The sequence below is a fragment of the Lissotriton helveticus genome, chromosome 12 (assembly GCF_964261635.1).
Source record: "Lissotriton helveticus chromosome 12, aLisHel1.1, whole genome shotgun sequence".
Lineage (NCBI taxonomy): Eukaryota > Metazoa > Chordata > Amphibia > Caudata > Salamandridae > Lissotriton > Lissotriton helveticus.
In genome coordinates this window covers 53,620,014-53,643,828 of record NC_136073.1, presented here as the reverse complement: position 1 = coordinate 53,643,828, position 23,815 = coordinate 53,620,014, and the positions used below count along the sequence as shown (strand labels likewise).

Sequence of the window (23,815 nt, the reverse complement as noted above, 5' to 3'; positions counted from 1 at the left end):
CAATCAAAAACGAAATTCCTGCTATCTGCGTGGGCTCTCCTAAATGGGCTTCTTGTTTGTTGGAGATATATATATATATATTGACATCCTATATATTTGCTCTTCATTTATGATATTGATTTGCATCCGCTAAGATTATTTTATTTTATTTGATGTTAGTACTGGGTAAATTATTCAGTACTTTGTTATGTTTGCACATGGGTGTACCTATTTTTTCATCATCTCCCATCTAGAAGTTAGATATGAATTACGCTCAGTTTTAGGGGTATTGAATTCGGGCACTTGCCCGTGATTGTTTTTGAATGTTTAATTTTAGACATTTATGTTGCATGTTTTTTTCAACGATGACATTGTTGGGAAAGTATAATGTTTGCATGCGCTTTACCCTTGTAGTCTGTCTTTCACTTCTATTAAGTGACTGGGAGGGATAATGATGATGTCATTAGGTATTAAAGGACGTGGGTTCTCTGAGCATGTTATGTGATCAAGGCCGGGGTAACCTGGTCGAAACGCGTCATGTTGGAGGAGATGAATAATAAAATTGCACTTTAAATTTCAAATTTTCCGTGCTGTGGTCCGTTCCTGCTGGTGAAACGCTAGGCGGATATTGCCTTACTTGTGTTTCCAAAGGACTTGGTTCTTCATATATATATATATATATATATATATATATATATATATATATATCAAAAGCGGGCATGGAGCAACCCGCATTTGGCACACCAAGGCAAAAAAAAAGAATTGCGAAGCCCAACTGCGTCTCTCACTGGCTTTATTTGCTGTTCAGAGGTGGCAGGACATCAAACCCTATGCGTTTTGGCTGTTATTTGTGGCCTTGTTCACAGGTGACGTGCATCACAATCAATTAGCTCACACACTTTTGAATACCCTCATCCCATGACCAGGTAACAGTGGTAAACGTACTACCAGTCCCATAGTGCACCTTTGTTGTTGCTACACACTGCAGTGGTTGTAAACTGGTGCTGAGTAGTGTCTTGAAACCACAGGTAAAGTAAAAATAACAGCGATCTCGAAGTGTTGGGGTTAGGGGGAGACGAAGTAAACAAGCATTGGCCGTGAAAGAGACAGGCCTTGAAAGTGCGGACTTGAGACTTGGTAAAAGCTTGCGAGAATGAGAACAAAACAAGGAGAGCGAGGGATAGAGAGGAGGCGGGGCGGGGAGCAGAGCCGGGGAAGTACATGCGAGTCATGGCCTGCGGCCGTGAATAAGTGACGGCTCAGGATCGGGGCCGGAGTGGTGCCGAAGGGTGTGAAGGAGGGGGGTGGGCGGGGAGCGTAGGGATGGCTCAGGCTTGGGCCGAAGTAATGACAAAGGGTGTGAAGGATGGGGGTGGGTGGGGAGCGTAGGGACGGCTCAGAGGCCTGAGGCAGAGCGCACCATATGGAGAGGGAGGGGGGTGGCAGTGGGATGGTGATTGATGGGTGGGGCAGTGCTGGGGAAGCCTTTGATGTGGCCTGGCGGCCGTGGAGAAAGTGCCCTGAAGAAATGCGACACGGCAGACAGGGGAGGGGGCGGAGCGGGGGTGTGGGAGGAGTGCGGCTGAGGGAAAAGACATCCAGGCGGCTGGGGGCATGTGCACGCGCTTTTAATGTCAATGCGCATGCGCATTGAGCTTGAATTTCACGGGCACTGCAAGGAATCGCCACAATTCCTTGCAAGTTGGTTAAAGACTGTTTAAGCCCCAATAGTCTCGCAAGCTCGATGCGCATGCGCATCGACAGGCGAGACCTAAAAACCATTTCGCAGGTCTTGTGTACTGTGATGTTATTATAAAACACCTGCACAGCGTCCATATTACATCGTACAACATTACGAGTGCACTTCGTGGTACGAGGAAATGTCACGTGATGAAAGTGTCATAGTTACCTTCAATAATGAGGTCCACAAGATGTGCTGCCCAAAAATTTCACCAAATATTACTAACCGTGGCCAGTGAGTACGTAGTTTCAAGAGGAGATATCCCTTCTCCAATACTCCCTTCCGCGTCACGCAGATATCTTTGGGAAATCCACTCTGTCTGCATCAGCGTGTGGTACATGCTCCCATTTGAACCAATGAAACTTTTCTCCAACTGACGGGAGCCCTAACAAGCAAGCTAGCACAAGCCAAGAAGCATGCCTGGCACATACAGTCCTTTTGTGTAGCAAGAGAGTTTCTTGGCACTACTGATCAAGCTTTATTAATTTTGTCTAGGAACTGAACTCACCAGTATCAGGTGATGCCGTCTGATGTTGAAAAGGTGATGAGATAGATTGGGAAGAAGAACCTGGGGCAGGTGATGTTTTCTCACTGGTCCAAGGAGAATGGTCTGAAGATCGCATTGATGTACTTCCATGCAGTGTAGACATCTCTGATGATTGGCCAAGGCCTTCTGTAGTCGTCCTTTCAGGGAATGTAGACACTCCAGTGGACATCAGTGGAATGTGGGAAATAGTGCTAGTCTTTATTGAGAAAAAAATGATATGTGAACTTGTTGCTTGTATACTAAAAATTATTTTAATACATTTTGTCATTTGATTTGCTGTGAAGTCCTATCTAACTACATCCAAGTCATGAAACACACAAGAAAAACTCAATGTAATACTGCTAACTTCTTTTTGTGGAACATGCTATTGCAGTTTTGCCATTTGGTTTCAGTGTAAATACTACTTGTCATTATTACCAAACCTAATGCTACTTGTTGTATCGATTTCAGAAAGATGTGATTCATGTCTTGCAGGGTACCCACATTTCAACAGTGAGTAGATAACAAACAATTTGATAATATACAACTCAATGCAATATATTTTATCGACCTCCGAAGCATTAAAGACTGAGGGCCTGATTTTAAGTTTGAGGGACGGTACTCCATCACAGTGGTGGAGGAAAATACCTTTGCATTCTGCCGGACTACGTTAGCACATCATTTCCACCCATTTAGTCCACCAGAATTTTTCGCACTTCAACTATCCGATTTTTGGACTTTTACTATGGGGAAGTCTCACCACCTGAGTCTCTCCTGATAAATTCACGGTAATTGGACTGAGTGTGTTTACCACCAGTGTCCACCTTTTAAGATAAGGCCACTGAGATGCAGCTATGGTAAGGGGCATGAGGCTGGTTACAAATGTACATGGTGCACATGTAGAATCCATCTTACAGAGCCTGGTAATGGTGCATATGTAGGCAGGTGCCGGAGGGAGTCTGCACAGATTGGTGCTGACCTGGAGTATGCCTTACAATAGTAGTGGCCATTCATGAATACATCAGTAGGATTTACCGGGAAATCTAGAGTACTTTCTCAGTATTATACCTATAGGCCAAATCTGCCCTAAAGTGCGCTTTCGCTTCACTTAAACCTAAACAACCCAGCAAGATGTGAAACTGGTGTAAACGGTGTAACTACTACTTGTCACTATTACCAAACCTAATGCTATTCATAGTATCCACTTAAGAAAGATGTCAGGTATGTGGTTACACTGGGATAGGAACCTATGATACTTACAAATATCAACAGTGAGTGGCTAACAAACAAGTTCTTAGTACTTAACTCAATGCAGTGAGTTTGATTTTGCAGTTCCAAACACACTTAGTAAACATCTTATGGGATGGCCTAGCCATGATTATGAGAGAGGTTTGGGAATTTAAAGTACGGGGCTGATTGAGGCCTTGTCCTTTTGTATTAAATTATCCATGGTTTCCTCTATGGCCGGGCTGCTGCTTTGTATACCCCCGAATGCACCGGTTGCCCAATTCCTGAAGTTCTATGACATTATCGCTGATCTCTCACTGAGGCACACAAATGTTAAAGTCCTCTGTGATTTTAATATCCATATGAACAATGATAACTTTCCCCTAGTTGTTCAACTTGCTGATGCCTTTAAAGGGTTAAATCTGATCCAAAAGCTATCATCATCCACTCATGTGGCTGGCCACATGCTTGATCTACTTTTTACCAATGATCACACGCTACATGTAGAGGATCCATCACCTGTAACTTGGTCAGATCACCGGCTGATCCCTTTTAAACTAACTTGGGTTTCTTGTAACAATCAGATTAGATCAGTATTTCAGGATAGGAGAAATTGGAGGAAGCTCTCACCTGAATCTATGGGTTGTGAGTTGAAGAATACTCCCACTCAGCTTATAGGTGAACCAAGCCATGACGCCTCAGCTTTCAACTGTTGGGTGGTCTCAGCCCTTGACAGAGTAGCTCCAATCAAGACCATAAAATTGGCCAGGAGTAAACCCTCAGCTCCCTGGTTTACAACCGAACTCCGCAAGGAGAAAAGCCTATGTAAGAGGCTGGAGCGTGCATGGTGGAAAAACTATGAGCCAGAGGCCAAGTGTGCATATAAAGCAGCGCAGCGAAAATTCCAGTCTTTTATGTAAGATCATTAGGAATTATGTTGCCAATCAGATCAGGTCTTCTGACAACACAGTGAAAGACGTTTTTAAGGTAGTCCAGGGTTTTATTAAACCACAAGCCCTGAAGAGTACTATTCCTCCCTCAGTGGCTCTCTGTAAAGATTTAGCCATTTTTTTCAGAACACAATTCAATTTATCTATTCCACCTTTCCACTTTCAGGACCACCCGATCTGCTATCTCATTCTTCACTTCACTCGGGCATGTGGTCTGTATTTTCCCTTTCTGCCTGGATGCATCCCTGGTGGAATTGAATAAAATAAAATCAGGCTATCTGTCTGACCCCTGCCCCGCCAGATTCTTCAAGTTTTTAGCCCCCTGATTCAATCCTATACTGAACTCTATCTGGAATTCTTCGTTAGAGACTGGAATGTATCCAAAAAGCATTTGTCCAGCCAATTCTCAAACAAGCATTGGAAATGCAATAGGTCTCGCAATAGAATAGTTAGACTTTTTTCTTTTTGCAAATGGAAGAGTGGCGTTGCGTGGATGAGTGGCGTTGCGTGGATGAGTGGCGTTGCATGGATGAGTGGCGTTGCGTGGATGAGTGGCGTTGCGTGGATGAGTGGCGTGTGTGAGTGGCGTTGCGTGTGTGAGTGGCGTTGCGTGTGTGAGTGGCGTAGCGTGTGTGAGTGGCGTAGCGTGTGTGAGTGGCGTAGTGTGTGTGAGTGGCGTAGCGTGTGTGAGTGGCGTTGCGTGTGTGAGTGGCGTTGCGTGTGTGAGTGGCGTTGCGTGTGTGAGTGGCGTTGCGTGTGTGAGTGGCGTTGCGTGGATGAGTGGGGTTGGAATGCAATAAGTATAGCATTAGAAAAGTTGTAGTTATTGGTGAGGGTGAGGGTGATTGAGGGTAAGGGGGTGAGGGTGATTGAGGGTAAGGGGGTGAGGGTGAGGGGTTTAGGGTGAGTGAGGGTGAGGTGTTGAGTGGGGGTGAGTGAGGGTGAGTGAGTGTGAGGGAGGGTGAGAGAGGGAGAGGTGTTGAGGGTGGGTGAGGGGTTGAGGGTGAGAGGGTGAGTGAGGGTAAGGGTGAGGAGTTGAGTGTGAGTGAGGGTGATTGAGTGTGAGGTGTTGAGGGAGGGTGAGGGTGAGTGAGGGTGAGGGTGAGGTGTTGAGGGTGAGGAGTTGAGGGTGAGGGTTAGTGAGTGTGAGGGGTTGAGTGTGAGTGAGGGTGAGTGAGGGTGAGGGGTTGAGGGTGAGTGAGGGTGAGGGTGAGGCTGAGAGGTTGAGGGTAAGTGAGGGTGAGTGATGGTGAGGCAGAGGGGGTGAGGGTAAGTGAGGGTGAGTGAGAGTGAGGGTGAGTGAGGGGTTGAGGGTGAACGGTTGAGGGTGAGTGAGGGTGAGGGTGAAGTGTTGAGGGTGAGTGAGGGTGAGGGGTCGAGAGTGAGTGAGGGTGAGGCGTTGAGGGTAAGTGAGGGTGAGTGAGAGTGAGGGTGAGTGAGGGGTTGAGGGTGAACGGTTGAGGGTGAGTGAGGGTGAGGGTGAAGTGTTGAGGGTGAGTGAGGGTGAGGGGTTGAGAGTGAGTGAGGGTGAGGCGTTGAGGGTGAGTGAGGGTGAGGGTGAGTGTGGGTGAGGGTGAGTGAGGGTGGATGAGGGTGAGTGAGGGTGAGTGAGGGTGAGTGAGGGTGAGTGAGGGTGAGGGGTTGAGGGTGAGTGAGGGTGAAGGGTTGAGAGTGATTGAGGATGAGGATTTGAGGGTGAGTGGGGGGTTGAGGCTGAGTGAGGGTGAGGGTGAGTGAGGGTGAGGGGTTGAGGGTGAGTGAGGGTGAGGGTGAGGCTGAGCGGTTGAGGGTAAGTGAGGGTGAGTGATGGTGAGGCAGAGGGCAGAGGACAAATGTATTGTACTGTTGGAAAAAAGAAACAATAAATCGCTACTGGAGGCTTGTAGGTGCAGTTCTGCATGTTAGTCATATCTTTTGTGGTGGGTGCAGTCTGTGTGCTGAACTACAGTACGCGGGGTGGGGAGAAATAAATCGATGCTGCTTTAGATGCACTCTAGGTGTTGAAACGGATGATACTACAAACTCTTTTTCGGGCAGAGTCGACGTCTGGTGAAGCAGCGTCGCTGCAGAGCTTTTGATTACCTCTTGGCGCTCTTATGGAAGACTGGGAAGTACTACAAATTCCTGACCAGTGGCACAACTGTCTCTAAAACTGTCACGCAGTGAACGACTATGCTGGTTCCCACAGCCAATCGCAAACCCACACTTTGACTCCGCGTATACTGACCCAATGAGCAAAAAACAATTCTGTCCCTAGTTGTAGTTACACAGCCTCTCTACAGTGACCTCGTTTTGCCACAACCAATAAATTGTTTCCTTATACCTTACTATGGCACCTCTACTTCTGGCTTCTGCTGCCGAGTAGTGGGGGCGGGTCAGGGGGTGTAATGTGAGTCCGGGGACGCAGCAGTGTTGGAAGGCACAGAGCGCGTCCGATACAAAGAAAGTGAAAGTACGGTATGCCGCGCTGTTATAAAGTATGAAATCAATGTTTGTAAGTTCTTTTTGGTGATGTGCACATAAGAAAACAAGAGTGCGGCCAACACTTTACATATTTAGCATGGTGTGCACGCTATTATTAAAGTAAAAGCAGGCCTGACCCGCTGTCAACGTTTAAAAACAAACAAAAGAAAAGCACGTCCGCCATTATCTCATCTGAGGCGGCTGCTTAAATAAAACCAGACCTAACAAAAAAAAAAGTACTGGCACAGACGACAGAACACGGTTGGGACGGGTAGAGTAGAGAGGGTAGTGTACTGTTAGTGTGGGTGGGCTAGGAGCCAGGTATCCAGAGGGAGACAACGGGTTATGATTGGATGCAGCGGCAGAGCCTTGGGTGCAAGGAAGGTAAGAGGCTGGAACAGCAAAGCCGAGTGGGTGGAGGGAGTAAAGTGATTGAAACTATGAACGCAAAGCCTAGCGCATGTGTCTGTGTGAATGTGCACGGTGGGGGGTTCAGGGTTTCAGGCATCAGAGCCGGGTATGCACAGATATACAGTGCAAGGCTACAGAGCAGGCTGGTGGAGCCGATAAGACGTGTGGCGCTGGGGAAGCGGGAGCGGTGAGCGGGCTCTGTGCTGTTTTTAAACAAGCCCGTCAGAGGTCCGTGAACTCTGCTGCTTCCGTCTTTTTTCTGTTGCACAATAAACACTGACGCGCGAGAAGCAAGGGGCGAGTCTGAGGCGGCTGCTTAAATAAAACCAGACCTAACAAAAAAAAAAGTACTGGCACAGACGACAGAACACGGTTGGGACGGGTAGAGTAGAGAGGGTAGTGTACTGTTAGTGTGGGTGGGCTAGGAGCCAGGTATCCAGAGGGAGACAACGGGTTATGATTGGATGCAGCGGCAGAGCCTTGGGTGCAAGGAAGGTAAGAGGCTGGAACAGCAAAGCCGAGTGGGTGGAGGGAGTAAAGTGATTGAAACTATGAACGCAAAGCCTAGCGCATGTGTCTGTGTGAATGTGCACGGTGGGGGGTTCAGGGTTTCAGGCATCAGAGCCGGGTATGCACAGATATACAGTGCAAGGCTACAGAGCAGGCTGGTGGAGCCGATAAGACGTGTGGCGCTGGGGAAGCGGGAGCGGTGAGCGGGCTCTGTGCTGTTTTTAAACAAGCCCGTCAGAGGTCCGTGAACTCTGCTGCTTCCGTCTTTTTTCTGTTGCACAATAAACACTGACGTGCGAGAAGCAAGGGGCGAGGGGGGAGGAGAAGTCTGGGCAGGCAGGATGACTCAGGGGAGGGGGCGGAGCGGGGCAGAGCGGCATGTGGGTGTGAAGAAGCCGGGCCTTTGAAGTGAAGCTAAGCTTCACTTCAAAGGTGTCGGAGGAATGCGGGCGGCTGTGCACGCGCTTTTAAGCTCAATGCACATGCGCATTGAGCTTAAAAGTCACGGGCACTGCAAGGAATCGCCACAATTCCTTGCTTCTTAGTTAAAGCTTGTATAAGCCGCAATAGGCTCGCAAGCTCGATGCGCATGCGCATCGACAGGCGAGACCTAAAAAGAGGACGCTGGCTGGGGAGTGGCTAGCAGCCGATCAAGATGGCTGTGTAGCGTAGGAGCTCCGGGGGAAAATACTGCCCTTCCCATAAATCCGGCTATTAATCCGCAACTGTGAAGTGCTCCGGGGGCTTGTCCTGAGGTCTAGGACCAAGCGGTGCAGGCCGATGAAAGTCCGGAGTAAAATAGGCATCGAAAACTCCTGAAATTACCAGGAGCCTGTGGTGAGTGGCGGTGGCCTGCCCAGCGTGCAAAGACCACGGTCTGCCGTACAACCAAGCCCAGAGACACGTCGGTGGTTGGAGGAGGCGTGATAGACGGCGCGGCAAGAGCTGCATTATTATCCGATACTACCGCGACCTTGAGGGAACCTATCGGGGGCATCAGAAGAGATCGTAACGGAGCGGGTGGCGGTCAAGGCACATTGTGAACCAGCAGACGGGGTAACGGCTGAATCACCGGCCCCGGGAAGAGTATATCACGGCCGCTCCGAGTGGTGGCGAGACGGCGACAGACCTCCACAGCACGGTGAGAAGGGGAGAAATAGAGTCGCTGTGGTGATCGCGGCCCGTGGACCCCCTGCGAGCAGTGCAGAGTCAGATTAAGAGACGGGAGGCGCTCGGCTCCGGCCTACTTGATGCCTAAAAGCCGGGGCCTCAATTTGAGTGGACCTGAGAGGTGGAGGGTGCTTGGAATAAAACGGAGAGCGAGGTGCCGGTGGTGGAGGGCGCAGGAACATTACGTGCGGCTGTCGCGCTCCTTGCAGACACTAAGGTGGGATACAACACGACACTTTCAGGGCCCCAAAGGGACAGTAACAGTGGACATTGCCATCAATGAATCAACTGGGCTCCAGAATTTAGGGAGAACAGGGAGATGACCGAACACGGCGCAATTCTCCTACATCTACCGACGAGGCCTTAACGCGAGTGGGGCCCCCACCCCACCGCTCCCTCACCCCTCCGCACGGGGTGGCCACCTAGCTGCACACCCAGCAAATACAAACAAAAATAACACTAAAGGAAACAAATACCAGAAGAGCAACAGACAGTCCGGTCAAGTACGGACCGGGACTGGGAGCTTGCCACCCCATGCCAGGGGCGCAATTCAAGGCGGGCCATAAGTGAAACAGAGCAATAATAAGGCGGGAACAAGGAATAAACCCGAAAACCAGACCCGCTGCTTCCACCCGCTGAGAGGCCCTAGCGATTGAGAAATACGGGCAACAATCACCCTAATAGTGAAAACGTTTAATAGCCCACAGATCTGACGCACAAGAGACTGTCTGTTGCTGAACGGCGCAGTGCTGATCCAACGCTAAATACATCATGTCGGGAAGGGGCCCGAGAAACCTGACCACACAGGCCAAACTCGACAAATATGCATATGACAAGAACTTCCCGCCTCCAACGGAGGGGTGCCCATCTGCAGGCAAACCGACGGACAACGAAGGTACGAAAAAGGTCACGCTAGAAGACATAATGAAGGCGTTATCGAATGTCCAAGCCACGGTGGGAACGATCTCAACGGACGTCTCCCTGCTGCGAGCGGACTTCCAGAAAATGACCACCAGGGTGAAACAGGTAGAGGTGGTCACCAAATCACTGGTAGAAGACACATCGGAGCTACAAACGGCCCTGTCGCGAGTTGAAACAGAGAACAGGTTCCTGAGGGAAAGGCTGGACGATCAAGAAGGGCGCTCTAGAAGAAATAATGTACGCATATTTGGAATTCCAGAGAGCGAAGGTAAACAAGCAATGGACCTCTATGTAGAGGAACTAGTGAAGACCCGATTGCAGCCCAAGGGTTTGTCCAGTTTCTTTTCGGTAGAAAGGGCGCATAGCGTCCCTGGCGGCAAACCAAAACCTGGAGCAGCCCCGAGACCGGTACTGGCCAGACTGTTTAACTTTCGTGACAGGGATGCAATCTTATAAACAGCTAGAATCTCGCCACCGATCAAAGTGCACAACGCAACCATTGCCTTCTTCCCGGATTACACTGTCGAAGTCTCTCATCGTAGGAGAAGTTTCATGGAAGTCAAAAAGGCACTGCGGGCGCAGAAGCTGCCATATTCTATGCTATTCCCAGCACGGCTCCGAGTGGTAGCAGAAGGGAAGACATGGTTCTTCGATGCACCAGAAGCGGCACACGACTGGCTCGAGGGTTGGAGGCAAACAGGGGAACCGCGTAGAGGAAGCAGAAATCATCACCACAAGGCGGACGAAGGACGCTCTGCAGCACAACCATCCAAACGACCGGACTCGAATCATGCGTCAGGGACAGCAGCTGAAGGGACTGATCAAGATCCACATTCCTGAACAATCAAGTCCCAGAACACTAACAGATACCGCAAATGACAATGGCCGAGCCGACTATGGACATTGACCCGGGGCGGGCCTTGGAGAGCAGGAAGGGCGGTTGCTCCCAACGGACCTCTAACCCCGACAAGCAAGTAAAATGGTTTGGGTAGGGAACAAGCACTCTGCTAAGTTGGGGGGGCCGGCGGTTGTAAGTCCGTTAAGCAGGGAGGCAGGGAGGGTTAAGAGGGAGGGTTGTTTGCATTATGTTTAATTTGCTGCTTGTCTTTGTTAACAAGACTGACAAGTTTGTAACGCGAGTGAGCGGCAAGATTAACAGTTTACGTAATTTGTTTGCAATTGTTGGAGGCAATGAAGACATTGAGGAACGACGATCAGTAGATAGGTTTCTAGCTCAAACACACATCACACGCTACAGAAATGGCTCTACCCCACTCACGAATGAAGGTCATAGCGCGAATACGCATACTGACATAACCCTTTATGTCCTCATCCTTAGAACACCATTCTTATGGCTCACAACACACCGCCTAGTAACGCCGACGTGATGACGCAAGAGACCTCGGTCACCCCCCTTAAAATCGTAACTTGGAATGTAAGAGGTCTGGGCGACAAGATAAAGAGGGGATTAGTCCTACAGTCACTAAAGTGACACAGCCCAACACTGGCACTCCTACAAGAAACGCACCTCACAGGGGCAATGGACAGGTGGGGATACAAAATGGCTGCACACTCTGAATTCTCCACGGGATCTAGAGGCACAGGCATTCTAATTAAAAAGACTTCCACATTCATAATCCTACAGACTAAAATAGATGATCAGGGAAGATTTGCAGCGGTGCAGGGTCAATGGGAAGGCAGACTCCTGAATGTCGTATCGGTTTACATACCGCCGGCACTGCACGCAGTGGCTCTACCGGAGTTCGGCGAATTCCTACTGGCACTACCAGAAGGGGATCTCATCATAGGAGGGGACTTTTAACACCACAATTGATGCGACACTAGATAGGTTCCCCGCTCGAACACAGACACCTGGGCCTTCACGTTTCCGAGGGTTTATAGAAGCAATGGGCCTCGTAGACATATGGAGGCACACACACCCGGAGACTCAACAATATACATACCACTCTACGGTCCACAACAGTCTACCCCGCATAGACTATTTCCTAATGCTGGATTCTAGACTTCAAAATATTGAGGACGTAGACATAAAGCCTAGAGGCATATCCGATCACTCCCCGATGGTACTTACACTCTCCTGTCGAGATAAAACCCGCAGACGCCTATACCCCATATACCCAGGGTATTTTACGGTTCCAACTATCAAAAAGTCACTCCGCAAAGCAACCAAACTCTATTTAGAAGAAAACACGACCTCAGTAGACTCAGCAATAATATTATGGGAGGCCTATAAAGCGGTATTGAGAGGGCAGGCAATAGCGTCAATTACTGGGTATAAACGGGAACAACAAAAGGAACTGGCAGAACTGGAAGTGGCGCATCTGGCGGCAGAAACAGCATACTCTGCAGACCCAACCCAAGACACAGCCCATACCCTAAATTTATGCCAGCAACAATATCGAGATTACCTGAGAATACGGACGGTTGAGAACATTAAGGCGACGAGTGACAAAGTATATGACGTAGGGGATAAAGCTGGTAAAATGTTGGCTTGGCTAGACAGGAAAGGGAAGGGTGTAAGAGGTATACAGCAGCTACGAACAAGGGAGGGGACACTAGCATCGCACCCAGAAGACATAGTGAACATCCTAGCGGATTACTTTAGGGAGGTATATACACCCACTATAGATCGAACAGAAATGGACATACGAGAAGCCCTCAGGCACATTGAGACAACCGCCCTTACACTGGAAACGGCATTGGAGTTGGAAGCGGACTTTAACGCTTGAAGAACTCCAAACTGCAATACATTCGGTAAAATCAGGGAAAGCACTGGGCCCGAACGGAATACCCATAGAATGGTACAAACTAATGGCGGAAACAGTGGGCCCGCCTCTCTTGGCTATGTACAAAGAGAGGTTGGAAAAAGCCGAACTTCCATTAGACCAACGTACTGCGACAATAGTGGCCATCCCAAAGCCCGGTAAACCACCAACAGAGTGTACATCGTATCGCCCAATCTCACTACTAAACGCAGAGGGCAAAATCCTAGCAAAACTATTAGCAAACAGAATGATAGCCCATCTGCCACAGCTGATACACCCGGATCAATCGGGGTTTATGCCCCACAGGAACACAGCCCTCAATCTTAGACGAGTTTAAGGAGCAATAGCGCGGGCCACAGAGCTGGCAGAACGGGCTGTGATACTGTCATTAGGCGCAAAAATGGCGTTCGACATGGTGGAGTGGCAATATTTATTTGGAGTCTTGACACATATGGGTTTTGGCCCTAAATTCTGTGCATGGATAAGACTCCTATATACTAATCCGATGGCTTGAGTGACGGCTAATGGCCACATAACAGAGGAGATAGCCCTGGCACGGGGAACACGTCAAGGATGCCCCCTATCCCGATGCTGCTATTCGCACTAGCGCTGGAACCCCTGGCGACACTAATTAGAGAAACCCCGTTGTTAAAGGGGATCAGTTGGAAGGAGGGTGGGAAGATCGTCTCTCACTCTACGCGGATGACATGTTGGTCTATCTCACAGAGCCGGAGAGGGGCATACCAGAACTACTTAATATATGTAACACCAATGGGAGATTCTCAGGGTATACAATAAACTGGTCTAAATTGGTTATGTACATCCTGAAGGGACCGAAGCCAGTACTCTCTGCAGAATGTCCATTGCTGGCTACAGAAGATCCGTTTAAAAACTTAGGAATACACATCACTAAATCCACAACAGACTTCTTCTCTAAGAATCTAGCTCCCCCACTGGAGCGGCTAAAGCATGACGTGACACACTGGGCATCATTGCCCCTCACACTACCCGACACAGCAGCATTATACAAAATGAAGGCCCTCCCTAGGTTTTTATACGCCCTTGAAAATACACCAGATTTGATCCCATCTCGATATTTTAAGCAAGTGGCGGCACAAGTTTCAGCTCTTCTTTGGGGCAACCGTCCAGCCCGCATAGCTCGGGCGAAACTATATAACAGCTGGTACGACGGAGGGATAGCTCTCCCAAATCTCCAGCTGTACTACTGCGCCGCACAACTCAAAGTCATAAATCACTGGATCCACACACCCCATGACGACCCAGCCTACAGCGCAGACAGGGCGCAATTGGGAAAAAATAACATGCTAGCTGTACTCTATAACAGAGGTTTGGTCGCAAAACTAGTGGGACCTACTAAACATACAGCGCTGATTTGGTATGAGGCACAAGCTCGACTGGGATGGAGAGGGGTGATGACGAAACTGACCCCACTCTGGGACACCAAGGCATTAGGACAACTGCGGCTGAGTATGGGCTTTACACCGAGGGACAACATAGGCATCTCCACAGTCGGAGATCTATGTGACAAAGGAACAGTGATACCATTTACACAGTTGCAGCAGCAATACAATCTAGGCCCGAATGAAAAATTTAGATACATGCAAATACGGCACGCTTTACTGACGGTATGTAGCGATTTCAAGCAGCAAATATCCTTGCAGGGCAGGGTATCGCGATAACCGCCGCACTACACCTCCCAGAACACCCTGGGCTCTGGCGGTCCGGAGATCACAAACGGATGCTGGTATATAAGCGCCTCCCAGGAAGGGGTGGGTGCTTGTCAATCCTTCCCGATCCCTTGACTGACCCTGTTGATGTTCGTGTATCGCAGACGCTTTCCTTCCCGCTGCTTGAGGACGACGCTGCTGGGTTCCGTGGACGCTTTCCTTCCCGCTGCCTGAGGGCGACGCTGCTGGGTTCCGCGGGCGCTTTCCTTCCCGCTGCCTGTAGATGACGCTGCTGGGTTCCGCGAATGCTTTCCTTCCCGCTGTGCGAGGTAGGAGCTAGTGTGATAGCGCGGCCGTGCTATCTAGACTGCTTATTTCATTTTGTACATTTACTTTTACTTTCCTTGAAACCTTTCTTTGCGTAAGGAAATTACCACTTGGCAATTAGACATTGCTTTTCTCTGAAGTGATTGTAACTTCACTTGTAACCAGGAAACTATTCGAGACGCTCAGAGAACATTGCTTTCCTCTCTTTTGGTAGCTGTGATTTAAACAGCAGAGGATGGTTGCTGGGTTATTCGTGCTACGGACCGTGTTACCGTGGGGCGGTTCTAAACCCAAACATTGCTGGGCATCTTGTAAGTGTTCTCTGAACTAATTTTGTCTGCATCTGTATGGGTCAGCCTATTGTCCTAGTAAACCAACTCTCCTTTTGTCTCAATAGCTGCTCTGTGCCAAGAAGAATCCCATACCTTAGACCAGACCTAGACGGGTGCCCTATCAGCAGTGTATTTTCTTATTTTGTCCCCTTCCCTTTTCCCCGGAGTGCGACCTGTCCTAATTGTGTTTCTCACATTGGGGGAGTTGGCACTTGAGGGAACTGGGAGGCCTCTCTTCAAGCTGTGGTCCCTGCTGGCTAGAAAGAACAAGGTTAGTGGCATGTGCGTTTCTATTTTGGGCTACTAACTTTCTGATAACCTTGACACGGTACTCCCACTAGATGCTGAAGTCCCTGAAGCTTCCCCGTTAGAGGACCGACTACTGACAGACCATATGCCCCAACGTGCCACTTCTTTCACATATCGAAAACTACTTAACAATCTGCCAGACCCCACAGGTAACTTGAAAGAGAGGTGGACTGCAGAGGTAGGTGACATGGATGACCCGGAGTGGAGAGAAGCCTTGGCATCACCTAAGGAAGTAGGCATTTCTGCCAGGCTGAGATTAGTGCAATTAAAAATCCTGCATAGAATATATTATACTAGGACAACCCTACACAAAATACAGAGAGCACCACACCCATTTTGTTTAAGAGGCTGCGGGGATGAGGGGACCTTTTTTCATACAGTATGGGACTGCCCAATCTTAGCAAACTATTGGAGACAGGTGCTACGCACTATCTCACACAGAAATATCACTCCTACCAGAACCAAGAAAATGTTCGCTAAACATATGGGACTCTAATGACCTCACACGCTATGGGCATATAAGGACTACGCTGGGTCTTTTGATCGCCAAGAGAGACATTGCACAGAAATGGGGAGCGGCTGAGGTACCGACACTGTCTACATGGTGCAGAAACATGGACCTAGCAATGATCACTGAACGTACGGTGTATGCCACCACAAAAGTACCCGCGGAAATGGAATAAGATATGGGCGGCATGGAATGCTTTCAGAGGAGACATTTGTGATCCGCTGCCAGAATCAGACGGAGATAGCTCAGAGGAGGAGATAGTAGGGTAATAAGGGGGGGTGGGTTAGAAATAGGATAAGGTACTGACATGCAATAAGGTACATATAGCTCTAACAAAATGATTTATTATAGGAGAAATGTGATCTAAGTCAATACTGGAATGTAACAGATCAATGTCTGTATTGCCAAATTTAAATAGTTTTAAAAAAACAACAACAAAAAACGGACGCTGATCCAGCAGAGCTCAAAAATTTTAGGTAAAATTCTCTTCTTCCAGTGCCGGCTAAAATTCTTGAAAAGGAAGTTCAGAAACAAACAACTATAAGACTTCCTGGAGTCGAATTATCATCTGTACGAGTCCCAGTCAGGATTTAGATTGGGCTACAGTATGGAGACAGCTCTACTTGAAGACGCAGAGACTATCCGTGAAACTTTGATTCAGGGCAGTTGCGCGATGCTGGTGCTGCTGGACTTGTCCGCAGTTTTTGATACAGTGTTGCACAGGAATCTTCTAAATAGACTTGAACATCTAGGAGTGACGGGAACTGTCCTGGCATGGTTCCGCTCATTTCTTGAGGGTCGTACACAGCAGGTGATTCTCCACCCTCATGCCTCTGCTTCTAGCCCCCTCATGTGTGGAGTCCCTCAGGACTCGGCCCTGAGCCCAATGCTTTTTAATGTGTATCTTACTCCCCTTGCGCCAATCGTTAAGCAATGTGGGGTGAAGGTTGTCTTGGACGCTGACGACACACAACTGGTGTTCTCTTTTAGAGAACACAACGAGATAGCTTTCGCTAGTTTTAAGCAGGGTCTTCTTAATATTTCATCATGGATGATGGATAGCTGCTTAAAATTCAATACCGACAAAACTGAGGTCCTGTTTTTTAATCAATCCACTCCCCCCTCGGCCAACACTCTGGTAGCCAACTGAGTTAAATCCTCCTCTTCCAGCTGCTTCTGCCAGGAATCTAGGGTTCAAGTTTGATTCACAACTTACGGGCAAATCGTAAATTTCTCATGTTTCCTCACTGTGTTTTTGGAAGTTGAAGGCTCTGCGGAGATTCCTTCATTTCCTGCCTATGGACTGTAGGAAAACCGTGGTTCATGCCTTAGTCACCTCTCAGCTTGACTACGCTAATAGCCTTTATCTTGGTCTCTCTGAGCATTTGCTCAGGAGGCTACATATTATTCAAAATGTGGCAGCCAGGCTCATTAGGAACGTGCCATTGCGACATCACATTACCCCCCATTTGCGTAGTTTACACTGGTTACCTGTAAAAAGAAGGATAGAGTATAAGGCACTGACACTGACGCATGAAGCATTTAGTGATACTGGTCCTCAATATTTGAAGCAGAGACTTCAGAAATACAGCCAGAATAGAGTACTTAGATCGAAAGACCAGAAACTTTTGGTGATCACTTGCTTTGCAAAGGCCAGGATCGGTGGCTGGGCCTTCTTGGTGAAAATCGCTACATTATGGAACTCTATGCCTGGGCAACTGAGGAAGACCAAGTCGGAATCTATGTTTAAGAAGGCCTTAAAAACTTGGCTCTTCGGTCTCCCCTAGAGCCCATGGCCTAGTCTAGTTTACTCCCTACAGGTCGAATGCACTGCTAGCGCCGGGACACTTCCGTTGGAGGTAGCCATGCGCCCTACAAGCTTCAATAATATTAATAATATATCTCTGGCTCAGCTCATAATCAGGTTCTATGTACTAGTTCATTATTATGTGCATCAGGAGCAATTATCAGCGGTTTGCTCAGTTTCTGGGAAGGAAGGGAAGGGGATGAAAATCTGCATATGATAATTAGCTCTTTGCACTGCACCTAGGTTGGGACTGCCCAGGTCCATCGGCAGGAGAGAGTGTACTAACGCAAGAATCGAGTTGTGAGATAAACCTGTTTATTTCCCAGCAACTTGTCACAGGAGATCACATCCAGAATAAGTGATATAGTACATGCTCATTCTCATAATACATGACAACATTACATAGAACATACAACAACAAACAGGGAACAAAGAGGGAAGGAATGGGAATGGAAACAAAGATGACAAGAGAACAATAAATACAATATATGGGATGCACTTTTCAGTGAATATCCCACATGGGGAACATCATTTACAACAAAACTTTTACCACGCACTACCATTACAACGCAGGAATTACAACCAAAGTCGTTACAACGACTTTCGCTGGAGGGCGCTGTTGGATAGGGAATAGTTTAATTTTCCATCCAACACCTTCCCTACTATCCACGGGGACTGGAGTTGGAATAGAAAATTAAACTATTCCACTATCCAGCGCCCCCCAACGCAAGTCGTTGTAACGACTTGCGTTGTAATACCTGCGTTGTAAAGGCATGCGTGGTAAAAGCATGCGTTGAAACGTCATACATCCTAACACATTCTTCCCATTTACAAAACATAGCTCTGCAGAATCATGCATGAGGAGGTTCCTGTTTTTGAAAATGTATGAACTCTATCAGCAGTGTTACCTTTGTCATTGTCAGGCTGTGATAAGTTGGGCTCTTGATTGCCTGCATCCTTCCCAAGAAGGTGCACATTTGTCTTAAGGTTAGCATCATCAGTGGATATAGTATGCCACATCAGGGTCAGGATATGAATGCTCAATTTGAACCTCTAGCTCCCCTTATTTATCAGGATGCCCTCTTCAAATCACACACTTGGCTACCATCTTGTTGTTCCAGCACTCAACATCTTGTGTGCCAACACATCCCTTGCTACATTTTAACAACGTAAGTGATTTGGAAAACTTGGTCTTGCCCTTCTCTGAGAAATTATGTGCACCGCATCACCAACAGATAGGGGGGTCACAGCGCTGAGCAGAGACTTTCCGGAGGCCGTGAGGGCACCGGCCGCACTGTAATTATCACCGGCGCTCCTCCTGCCGTGAGGGGAACGGCCGCGCCAAACAACGCCCGTGCATTGGAACTACAACTCCCAGCTGCCCCACCACACCTCTGATGACACTGCTGCGCCCGGGGGCGCCATAAGACCGAGGTGCCCCGAGAACCCATCGGGGGTCACAGGGCTGAGCAGAGACTTTCCGGAGGCCGTGAGGGCAACGGCCGCACTGTAATTATCACCGGCGCTGCTCCTGCCGTGAGGGGAACGGCCGCGCCAAACAATGCCCGTGCATTGGAACTACAACTCCCAGCTGCCCCACCGCACCTCTGACGACACTGCTGCGCCCAGAGGCGCCATAAGACCGAGGTGCCCCGAGAGCCCATTGGGGGTCACAGGACTGAGCAGAGACTTTACGGAGGCCGTGAGGGCAACGGCCGCACTGTAATTATCACCGGCGCTCCTCCTGCCGTGAGGGGAACGGCCGCGCCAAACAACGCCCGTGCATTGGAACTACAACTTCCAGCTGCCCCACCACACCTCTGACGACACTGCTACGCCCGGAGGCGCCATAAGACCGAGGTACTCCTCCCGCACGCGGGACGCGTGCGGGCATCGCGGCAGAAGCCCGGGACAAGGGCGGGCCCGTCAGAGACAGTAAGAGACTGGGCTGGACCCACCCCCTTGAATTTTGTTGTCATATCGCTCCTTTTGTATATATGTCTTAATAGTAAACTCTATCCTATATATTGACATCGTTGTTGCCATTAATATTTGATACCATAACTCCGGTACAAGTACAGACATTTAAGGAAGAGAATATCACTCACAAATCCAAAGGGCGATAAAAGGGGTGGTGGAGGTCTAACTGGTACGTTGGATGCTTTTATCACCAGGGCAGCTTCGAAACTGGAGGAGATTAAATTAACCGTACGCCGTATATCCCTTGATCCTGTATTTCAGAGAAGATTATCACTAGGGAACATAGCATTAGCTCTGTCTCCTGAACAAGTCCGTGCGCAGAGTGTCCCAATATCCGAGATTAATCGGGACTTATCGACCATTCTAGACTTAAGTGGGATTGATGCCAGTATAGATTCATTCATGCCCTACCCGAGGGCAGAGCAGGGTCCTAGCAAAGGTGCTCACCAAATACATGACTTGGTAACAGAATGTAAATCTTCTGAATGCACGCCAGCTTCTGCCCGCAAACGTAAACGCGGTGGAAACCAACAGAAGGGAGGGCGCACCAAGAAGACCAAAGGTACATCCCCTAAATGTAGGGATAAGGTTACTGTGGTTATGAATAAAACACCCACATATGGAAAGTCAGCTTGTCAAAACCTAGATAGTCCTGTGGTAGAAGTAATTGATACTATACCTAAAGAAGTAAGGGATACAGCATGTTTGATAGAAAGAGTCAAACATTTAGTTAAATCCCTAATCCTTCCTTTAGTGGAACGGACTAGAAGGATATGTAGCCTGCTAGAAACCCTTCAGAAGACTATTGAGATAAATTCAGAAATGATAAAGAAGTTGGGGGAAGTAAAATCGGCACAAAGTATTGTACCCACTCTACCTAACTTACCCAAATTTACTCAGATGCATGCTCCTAAGGAGAAGTCGTGTAAAGGGGATAGTGAACTATTAAAACATGGCGAGGTAAGGACTACTGGTAAGGCCCCCGGGTTAGTCAGATAGGCGCCCAAAGGTAGTCAAGCAGATAACAATAAAAATAGAACTATTAAGGGGCTAGAAGAAACAGCTACGGTGGCACAACATGTTAGAACTGAGGCAACAAAAAGTATGGATAACAAAAAAAGAGTTGACCTCCCGCCGGATTCCTATCCCTATGTCATTGTGCTGGCTGGTGTCCCAGAATGGAAGCAAGAGAGGGTTGAAACCTTTTTGGAATTAAAAAGTAAAGTGATGTTTTGGTTAGGGAAAAATAGGCCCTTCAGGCGAGATCTACATGGGGAAATCATAAATGTTAGGAGAGTAAGCTGGGTGGGTCCCAAAGCAAAGGATGTTGCGGGAGACTGCATTATAGTGAACTTTAGAGATATACGAGTTGCACAGTTCATTAGTGGTTTCCCAAATCACGATATCCCAGGGGGAATTCTCTCCTTTGACTTGAGCCATTTTTATCCACCGGCTCCCGTAGGGGTTGGTAGTGGGAGAATATCTAACCGATCGTATGGAAGTAATTATTCTCCATCAGGGAATCGCTTCAGTGTCCCATTGGCTTCTATAATGTATAGAGGTTTACTCCTTAACTACCCACACAGTGATCGACCAGCAGGGAATTTATTCAACGTTCCAACTATTAATCGCTTTGAACCGCTGTCTGATCTGGGGTGGGTGGATTGACAAACAAGGAATAAAGTAATAGTGAACAGAAATGAAAACCCTCTGTCTCCTCATGCAATGGCTCAACAAGCAAACTTGGGGCCATTGGTGACCAATAAGGATTACCCACCTGTGATCCCACATATAGTCCTCAGTTGTGACATGCCAGCAACCACAACTTGTCTCCCAGGCGGGTTGGTTCAATCACCAGGGAGGTACAAGTTTAAAGTTTGTAACCTGGAATATTGCTGGTTTAAAAAATAAAGTAGATGATCCCATTTGGAGAGAATTTATAGGTGCGGCCGACATCATTGGGCTGCAAGAAACATGGGACACAGGAAACATCCTTAGCTTAGATGGTTATTCTACCCACTTCATCCCTGCGGTAGCGTCTAACATGGGGAGGGCGAAGGGTGGGCTGGTTACACTAATTTCGGCCACCCTCCCTGGTACCCATACCCAACTAGCTACAGGGTCGCCATATTGTATGGCAGTAGAAATTGCTCGCAAAGGGGCGGGCAACATCTTAATTGTTAATTTTTATAACTCTTATGATGGAGCCACCACGACTCATCACCTGGCCACGTTAAATCTTTTTTGGGCAGATTACAGGGAGATCAATAATAATCTTTGTTCCATTATAGTTCTGGGCGACTTTAATATTCATGGTTGCCCGGATAAATGTCTGTCATTAGACCAACTAGGTCCTTTAGAGCAAGGTGATACTCACTTTGAGTACTCTGCACAAGGAGATATCCTTGAAAAAATTCTGGCAGACAATGGTCTGATGCTTCCATCAAGGGAGTATGAGGAGATACCCACCTTTAAAGGGAAAGGAAGCCAGTCGGTTATTGATTACATCTTTATTAGTTTAACGCTGGTGGACAAGATTCGTGGTTACTCAGCAGTTTGGTCACACTATAGTGACATAACTCAGTGGTTCTTAGTATCACTGATCTAATTAAAAAGTCAGAGACAAGCCATAACAGGACTAATAAGTATGATATCTGCCTGATAGATCAGGACCGCAGAATTAAATGGAAGAGAGTTGTACCGGTAGACTTTTTAACTAACCTTTTTACCAAAGTAGTAACTGAGCTGCATACTTGTATGAATCTTCAAGCCGGGAATGAGGAAGTTCTAGAGGCTTACTCAAAAATTTGTGCCCAGGTCAGTGCTGATCTTAGACGGCCAGGCAAATTAAAAGACCCCGATGGGATGGGATGGTTTGACCAAAATTGTTCACTAGCTAACCAAAGGCTAAGGGCTGCTTTGAAATGTAAACCAGTTGACAAGCCCATTGTGGCTTTATTAAGGAAAGCTTATAAAAATGTCCTGGAATCTAGGAGGCGAGAAATTAGGGAAGCGGCCTGGGAAGAATTAACCTCTAAAGATGTGCTTAACACCTTCAATGCTAAGGCAATTCCCGCTGGGTGCTGGAGTTATTCAAATCCCATTGTTCATGACAAGGTCAGCTCGTCATAAGCACAGCTCCAGTGTACTGCATGACGAGCTGACCTTGTCATTAGCATGGAAGTGGTTAAGAATAGTTCCAAATTCTGGGCCGTCGTGAATAAACCCTTTTTCCATGATCCTTGTAATAATAAATTGGATTGTGGCATACAGGAACAAGTGTGGTGCTCTTATTTTAAGTCAGTCTATGAAGGGGAAAACTTAGGGGAGGTGGCTATACCTACCGTTATTAAGGATTCCTATACTTTAGTGCTCACTGAGACAGAGGTGGCAGACGCCATCAAGAAGATGACAAGTAATAAGGCCCATGGCCCTGATGGCGTTCCTGCAGACCTCTTCAAATCAGATGTCAAGACCTGGTCTAGAGTCTTAACTAATGTTTTTAATAGGGTATGTAAATCAGGGATCCCTGCTTCCTGGTCTGAATCAGTTATCGTACCAATTTTTAAAAAAGGTAATAGAGGGGAACCTAGTAATTATCGCCCGATTTCACTTATTGATTCTGCCGTGAAAGTTTTAGGCCGAGTGGTCTTATGTAAACTCACTGATTGGTTGGCTGAAACTAACACTCTTTCTGGGCTACAATTTGGGTTCAGAAAAGGACGAGGCACGATAGATCAAAGCCTCAACCTTCAATTATTAATTGGGAAATACACAATTGCCAAAAGGGGCACGCTATACTTAGCCTTCATGGACCTTTCCTTGGCCTTTGACCGTGTGAATAGGTCCAAATTGTGGGGGTTGCTTCTGAAGATTGGCATTGACAAAAACATTGTGCACTTCCTTGCAGATTTGCATAGGGACCTCTCGGCCACAGTCAGATATGACCGTCTGGGTAACTGCACAGGTAAGATCGGGATTACAAATGGAGTTAGGCAGGGTTGCATTTTAGCCCCCCTACTATTCATCCTTTATATTATTGACCTAGGTGCTGTTTTAAGTGAGGCATGTAAAGATATACCGAGGGCAGGCAAGTAGGCACTACTCTATGCCGATGATGCCACTCTTTTAGCACGCACAGCAGTAGGATTGCAACATCTTTTAAACTCTTTTGCTGATT

General features: G+C 47.8%; 1 protein-coding gene across 1 annotated transcript in view; it reads right to left on the bottom strand.

The window, feature by feature from the left end:
- Window positions 1–23,815, bottom strand: part of LOC144797850 (uncharacterized) — a 192,900-nt gene that overhangs the window by 15,977 nt on the left and 153,108 nt on the right. The window contains exon 7 of the mRNA XM_078668657.1: window positions 2,229–2,463. Coding sequence (XP_078524783.1) covers window positions 2,229–2,463 — 235 coding nt within the window. The remainder of the gene's footprint in view (window positions 1–2,228; window positions 2,464–23,815) is intronic.